At 44.2% G+C, this 7824-nt stretch overlaps 1 protein-coding gene across 1 annotated transcript in view; it reads right to left on the bottom strand.

Annotated features, from left to right (window-relative positions):
* Positions 1-5239: 5239 nt before the first annotated feature.
* Positions 5240-7824, bottom strand: part of ACSS1 (acyl-CoA synthetase short chain family member 1) — a 94276-nt gene continuing 91691 nt past the window's right edge. Inside the window, exon 14 of the mRNA XM_060248854.1 lies at positions 5240-6430. Within this exon, the coding sequence (XP_060104837.1) occupies positions 6254-6430 (177 nt within the window). The 3' untranslated portion in view covers positions 5240-6253. The remainder of the gene's footprint in view (positions 6431-7824) is intronic.

Raw genomic sequence — 7824 nt, 5'->3', positions numbered from 1 at the left:
CTTTCCTTGCTGGGAACCTCTTTTGAGACCCAGAGTTCCCTGGAAAACACATTGGTAACCTACCACCACTACTTATAATATTAAGAACATCTAGACTGATTCACTGAGAAGAAACTGTCCCAGGGCCATATCTAGGCAGTGGCCACGGGGGAGGTATCCGTTCCCAATTCTGTCGCACACATCCTCTTCTGGTCCCCTGCTGACCCCGCTATTGTTTCTGCTTTGTTACTTAGTTTCCCATGGTGCCCCTCCAAAAAAAATTCCTAGATTTGAGCCTGTACTGTCCTAGCACAGTACTGGAGTAAAAACAAAGTCACAGGGTAGGTACCCTAGAAAATACCTTATAACTGCTCAGGGTTCTCATCTGGCCTGCAAGTAACTGATGTGACAGAGTAAAAACATGAAGCAGCTGCAGGGGGTTGGGGTGAGCAGAGCCACTCTGATTGTGGCTTCAGCATGATGGAACAACCTTGTCTGTGGTAGTCAAGCAGAACCCCTTCAGTTCAGTGTCAGCCTCACTGGTAAGTTGGGAACTGCCACAGCCACACTGATTCCAGCTCAGGGTTCCAAGGCAGAAGAAGATGAAGAAGATATTGGATTTATATCCCGCCCTCCACTCTGAATCTCAGAGTGGCTCACAATCTCCTTTATCTCCCTCCCCCACAACAGACACCCTGTGAGGTGGGTGGGGCTGAGAGAACTCTCACAGCAGCTGCCCTTTCCAGGACAACCTCTGCCAGAGCTATGGCTGACCCAAGGCCATTCCAGCAGGTGCAAGTGGCAGAGTGGAGAATCAAACCTGGTTCTCCCAGATAAGACACTTAACCACTACATCAAACTGGCTCTCTAGGGTCATACATCTCTCTGCTTGACCTGCAGCTCCAGGGATGCTGTCCCAGATGGCTGCAGGGATCAGCATTTGCACATGGGGAGGGGGCACAGACTGGTGGCCAGTGCCACTGTATTCACACTCACCCATGTAGTGACTATGCTTTGGCTCATGGGGGGCATTCTTTGGCAGTTTCTTCCACATCAGGGGCCAAGTTCTGTCATCAAACATGCAATTCAGTAGCTGGGCCTTCCTCCCCCATAGAACACCAGGCAGCCTTCAGCTGTAGGCTGGGTAGTGCCAAGATTCTCTGGCTATACTGGTCACTAGGCAGCCTCAGGCCTCTGCCACATACACAGCCTTGTGCATGCAATGTCCATTCCCCCATCAGACAACGGTGCTCTTTGGCCTTGGGCAGCTGCCACAGCACCAATGATCGCTGGCTTGAACCCCCAGCATAGCCTCACCATGGATCACCTGACAGCCTTGGCCGGAGGCAGCCCCTGCTGCACAGATGTTTCAAGTTTATCGGGCTTTGCTTGGCTTCATGCCTGGGTTAGTTCATTCTGTCTTCTCAGCATCCTTCCATAGTGGCTCAGTGGCAAGGGAGAGCTTGCAACCCCCAACTGCTTCATTTTTTTACTCTGGGGCCTGGGCTCACAGCACTGGCAGTGGAAGCAGGCTGAGGAAGGGGTTTGCCCCTTCTTCAAGCAGTGTGGGAGTATCTGCCCAGTGCTGCACAACTGGCTGTTCAGTCTGCCCATGCTGGTTTTCCTCTACTCGCACAGCCCGTGGGGCCTTGCAGTGAGGACACACCAACTTAGAGCTTACCAGCTTGTGAGGAAAACCCCCCTTACAGAACATCGTAGTCACCAGCCTGGTTGCCAGAGTGCCTGGAGACGTAACTCATACACGTCTGGCCAGAGAGTGTGGGTTTGCCTAACCAGGCATGGAAGGGACTTGTACCGTACCAGCAGCCATAATGCTACTATAGCACTCGAAACCGGTGAAAGAGTGCTAACCAGGAGAACAGATGGTTTCCCGTCGCACCGTGTGACGTCCATCTTGGCCGTGGAGTGGAAGAAGTTGCGCTGCCAGGAACTATCCAGGCGAGCGGTTTTCAGCACTGACCAAGGAATCCACCGTGGGAGGCTAACACTACACGCAGCTATCTTCCTACCATGCCAGACTCCATTCCAGCGAAGCAAATGGCTCATGTACTCGCCAGATGTCACCTTTACATATGGCAATCAAGCTTATCCCGGGCGTGGACAACTGTCCAACCACCACAGTCTTTGTCCAACAGAACTCTAGACAAAGACTGGTGCCAATGGAAGATTGAGGAGGAGAAAGGCCATCTCCACCCTGAGCCAAGTGTCTTTGTATAGACCGGGTGTTACCTTAGGCAGCAATTTGGCCATCTATTGTCACCATTGCAGCTAAGTTCAACCACTCCCATGTACCTCCACCCCAGTAGTTTCACCCTTTCTTTCCCTTGACAGCTACCCTGGAGCATCCCACCTTGGCCCATTGTTACCTGGAGGTCCAATCAGGTAACTAGTGCCAAGACCTCATTGGCCAGGAGCAGGCAGCCAATTAGGTGTCCCCTCCAAACCAGCCATTGGCTACCGCACAAATCCAGCCCTTATGGTCACTGTGGAGCCTCCCCTTTTTCTGAGGTCATGCACCAGCTGACCACTTTCCTCCTCCCTCGTACCTCCCATCCCGAGGGCTCAAGGTAGTCCTTATAACCTGTGGCCTAGCTACCCACAGGTGTGCTTCTAGCAGTATCCCAATTCCGCTGTCTAGATCCATCCCCAATTCTAAGGCCTAGTTTCGGGTCCGCTCTCCCTCGTCCTCGCTCGTCGCCATTGGAGCCTTCCTTATCACCCTATTCGTTTACCCATGTGTTTCTCTATGTCTCTAATTTTCTTAGGACTGTATGTATGATTTTATGAGTATTTTATCTTGTGTGTGAGATCTATATTTTCTAGAATAAATTCAAATTGCTTTTACTTAACTAGTGTCCCTGGCATATTTGAGCAATAGTTTCTGGACATGAAGCCTGTATAAATAGACTCTGATCCTTTTTAAAGTCAAGTGCCCACCTGCCAATTCCCCAACCTCAGTTTTGAGGGCATTTCGGCTTACAAGCTGTTGTCCTTCATAACATTTGTATATTTAGTACACAGCATTACATTTTATGCCATACATAGCCTGGCCCGACAAAGTGACATCTATGTCAGATCTGGCCCTGATAACAAATGAGTTTGACGCCTTTGTTATAATCAATTCTGTAGCACTTGCACAAGCTAGCACATAGAAAATAGATTAAGATAAATATCTTAGAGAAGTAAATTGTACTAAATGAAGCCAAAAAAGTCTTTATTTTAAAAAACCATTAATTAGAAAAGAGACAGAAAAAAAGGATAGTTGGATGTGTTGGAACAGGCAATGTCTGGTATACAAAGAAGCAGGAAGACCATGAAGAGGCAGCAAGAAGACAGACAGGATGGTGAGGCCAGCACTTTCTCTCCTGTTTAGTGCCATTTCTTGTCTGTCTTCAGATAGCTATTCTTAAGGCAATATCCTCCTTCTCAAAAATGTCTATCTGTCTCCTTCAACACATTATGTGGCCATTGTTATTAGATTTGTAGAAATGAAATATGTAGAAATGAAATGCCTACCATTTTTATATGGTCCAAGCTTCATTGCTCTAGTGATCAATACAGGGCCTAGCCACTTTACTGTTAGACAGAGTGACAAGAAAAGAATCACTATTGGAGTTGCCTGATTTTGCGGCTTTCATGCCATTTTACTATTAGTAGGATATCTGTTTAAAAATTGACACATTGTTCTGTTGGAATAGTCCATGATAGAGACAATCTCTTTTATAAGAAGCTCTCTTTCACACAGGGCCGGCATGTGGGAGTAGATCAAGTAGGTGGCCGCCTAGGGCACCACCTGGGCTAGGGGCTCCACAAGACCCATCCTCTCCTCACGTCCTGCACCTGCTGTCTTCCTGACTTCACCGAGGCTTAGAAAGCCTCAGCAAGGTCAGGGAGTGTGGCAGCGAGCATGCTCAGTGTTGGAAAGGATTGTGTTACATACCGTTACAAACACTGCTGGTGTTGGTCCTGTGCTACTGTGCTTGGATCATTCTGTGTATACAGTATACTTACTGGTGTATACTGTTATCTACTGTAGTGTGAACTGATTACTGTGTATGACTTTGGCCTGGCAACGACTTTGAATATTGGATACTGTCCTGGTAAATATATTCCACTGTTGCATACAGTTGTCTCTCTTGTCTATTAATTCCTGTGTTCCCTGACCCTCTTCTTCAGTGTCTTCTGCTGCGTGCAAATTCTCTAACACTCAGAACCTGGCTCTGAGTGCGCCCGCTGACTTCACCGAAGTCAGAGGTTGTGGCAGCAAGCACCCTCAGAGCCCGGATCTGAGCATGCCTGCTGCCTTCCCAGCCTCGCCTGGCCCTCTCCTGCTTCAGAGGGAGCCAGGAAGAGGTCTTTCCAGCTCTCTTTGAAGCAGAAGAGGGCCAAGCATGGGGTGGGCCAAGCAGTCAAGCTTCACATGCCCTGATGATGTCACTTCTGGGGTGGGACGTGGGGTTCGGCATGGGGTGTGGTAACCCCTAGCGCTGGGCCTGCTTTCACAAAATAGGAGAAATGCCACATAAAGCTATTATTCCTCAAATCCTCTGAAAGCACAGTTCCATTAACAAATGTAGTAGAGCAGGGGTGGCCAATGGTAGCTCTCCAGATGTTTTTTGCCTACAACTCCATTCAGCCCCAGCCAGCATGGACAATGGCTGGGGCTGATGGGAGTTGTAGTCAAAAAACATCTAGAGAGTGTCAAGCACTGTATACCCATTTTATATTACAGAAGCCAGATCTTAGAATTGTTACTTTTATATTATAGAATTCAGATTGTAGAGTTGTTACTAACCCAAAGTTAAAATGTGAGCACATCAAAGTAGCAGCCCCCACCTTTCTTCTTTCGCTTTCACTAACAGATGCAGGAATGTCCTCTTTGAAGATAAGACCTCCTGGGACTTGTTCCCAGGCCCAGCCAGGCCTGAACCCAGGACGTGCTAGTTGCAATATAGATAAGGAACCCAGAGTGTGAATTTCACACCTGAATGCAGAATTGTTTATAGAACCTTTGATGTGCCATTTTAAAGCATGTATTCTAGTGCTACAAAGTATCAGTCCCAATCTTCAGCTCTAATGAGCCACATGGATTATCAATAAACCTAACTTTGTTTCAAAATCCAAGGACTGGTTATTTTGAAATCTCATGCTTGACAAAGAGCTAATGTTGGCCACCCCTGTAGTAGAGAGACAGTATCATTATGTTTCTAATTAAAAAACTGGAATGGCAATCAAGACATGCTGGTTCATTCCTGGCTTTTATTACAGATTTCCCTGGACACCATCCTTTCACATTGCAAGACTTTTTTTTCACATATTAATGTATTTGCAGATAACATGAAGGGGCTTTTCTGTCTTTTTAATGCAATTTTTAAAAGAAACCTATATGGGTCACAAGTGCAATTTAGCAGTAATTGGGAAAATGTTCACTGTTTTCCCTGATTTTTGTGTAGCAAAAAAATGATCACCCAAAAAGGATCATGGCACAATACAACTTTCAGTGGTTTGAGATGTAATGAAAACAACTGCCACAGACTACATGTTGGGATGACTCAGGGCGCATTTTCATTCCCAAATCCCAAAGCATTTTGAAGAAAAGGTCAAGATTTTCTTCATACAAAACAGGATATTTGAGTCAAGTTCAGAATTCACAACTAATGGCACTACAGTTTGTAACAATTCACCATCCCTTCTTTTCCGCTTGATCTGTCAGCCAATTAATTTTCACAACTATGCATGCATGACTAAAAAGTTTTAAAATCAGTAAACTAAAAATGAGAAAATTGCATTATCTTTTAAAACAGAAATACAAATATCTGTATCTGTGATTGCGAGTGCTTGAAAATCCAATTACTTCAAACAATGATAAATTCAATCTACCTAAATAGTCAGGAATATTCAGAGAGTGTTTTCTCTTTTATATTTAAAAAAGCTCAATGAGGAGCTTCCTATTTTCTTTGGGGCACAGATATCAAGGCTAAAGTCATGTTTGCTGCTCAGAGGTTCCACAATTATGGTTTTAGTGCAATCTTCAATATGTTAAAGACTCAGTATGTTTCTCTGAACTGTATCTTCTATGGTGATTAATGGACAAAGAAAGGCAACACATGGAAGTATGTGTTAGAGGCAGACTATTCTAATCTATTGGATGGTTTTAGGAGGATAATCTTCTGGTCTTCATAGAAAGAAACAAAACCCAATGATGTGACTTTTGTTCCTTCAGTTTCTAACAGCAAATTTCCATGGTTCCTTGTTATAAAGTAGGATGCTTAACTTTGTATTTCTCATATGTGTCAAGTATTTCTTTGATGACGCTGGGGTCATCCAGTGTGGTGATATCTCCAAGGTCACTGGCATTGCCTGTCACTATTCTCCGAAGCAATCGTCTCATGATTTTCCCAGATCGAGTTTTGGGAAGGCGCTTTACCACCTGGTTGACCAGAAAGAAAGAAGTATGCTTTATGGTCATACTGAAGAATTTCCTATCTATAGCCATCACCACATAGCTTAAATATAACATATATACAAGATACACCTAATCCCATAAAAATTATGTACTCTAAAACACAGAGCAAAAAATGTCACTTCACCTGTATACTTTACAAATATGTTGCAGACATAATTCCTATGTATGTTTCACAGCCAGAAATATATAGCAAATAATTTCCAAAGGAGTAGCAAACAACAAAGAGCCTTGTGGTACCTGAAAGACTGATGAATTTATTAAGGCATAAGCTTTCATGAGCCAAAGCTCACTTTGACAGATGCAGGAAGTTTTACACTCAGCTGTCTAATGAACTGGGCTATGGCTCACAAACCCTGAAAGCACATGGAATTTGTTGATTTTTAAGGTCTCATGAGAGACTTTTTGATATTTTGATAGCAAATAATGTACATGGTGAAAAAAACTGAAAGAAATACTAGTTATGATCAAGCCAACTTTTTACACCCTGGAGCCATTGCATTACAAATATACAGTACTTAAGACATAACCATGAAACATCTAATATTATATCTGAATGAGATTTATCTCATATTATGCCATATTTAAAAAGTACTGGAGACTGAGCAAACAGTAGTGACGGTGTACAGGGAATATTTAGAAATCCATCTATGTATTTGTAAGCACATATTAGATTTTGTATCCCAGTTAGCATATGTAGTTAATCTACCCTCACCCCCTTTTATTCTCACAACACAACTGTAAGGTCAGTTAACCTGAGAAATAATGGATGGACCAAGGATATTCAGATCTTCATAGCAGAGCAGGGATTTTAACGCAGGTCTGCTTGCTGTTATTCTGACTCACACACAGTACAGGCGCAGATCAACAGAAACACTGGTTTAACAATGTGAAGTCATGCATAAATACTAATGAAGCCCACTGTGATTCAACAAAGTATATATATACTTGGCAGAGTGTGGATTTAAAAACTCACTAAATAAGGCCTTGTTCAGAAAAGATGAACACTTCTATAAACCTGGAATTCCCAGCTTTGCAGAAAAATCTAAAAACTAGAGTGAGGGACCCAAGGGGGATTTTAAAATCTTGACAGTAAAAAAAAGGAAGGAAATGAATCTCAGGAATTACGTTGTGAGATCTCAGCCACAATTTTTGGGGTTGCCAAACAATGTCCAAGATGCTTTTGGCAGGGGTGCCTGGCAGGGGGAGGACTGCCAGGAGAGATAAGAAGGCAATGGTTGGGTTGAACATTGGTGGTGTTTGGGCTGTAACCATCGCCTTCTCTTCCTGATGCCCTTCTTCCTCCTTGCTACCAGGAAGTATAGAGGAGGGTAGCCAGAGAAAGGAGGCATTGAGTGCCA

Source organism: Heteronotia binoei, chromosome 1 (genome assembly GCF_032191835.1).
Source record: "Heteronotia binoei isolate CCM8104 ecotype False Entrance Well chromosome 1, APGP_CSIRO_Hbin_v1, whole genome shotgun sequence".
Lineage (NCBI taxonomy): Eukaryota > Metazoa > Chordata > Lepidosauria > Squamata > Gekkonidae > Heteronotia > Heteronotia binoei.
The sequence above is the reverse complement of the archived record's forward strand: the minus strand, read 5'-3'. Positions and strand labels throughout refer to the sequence as shown.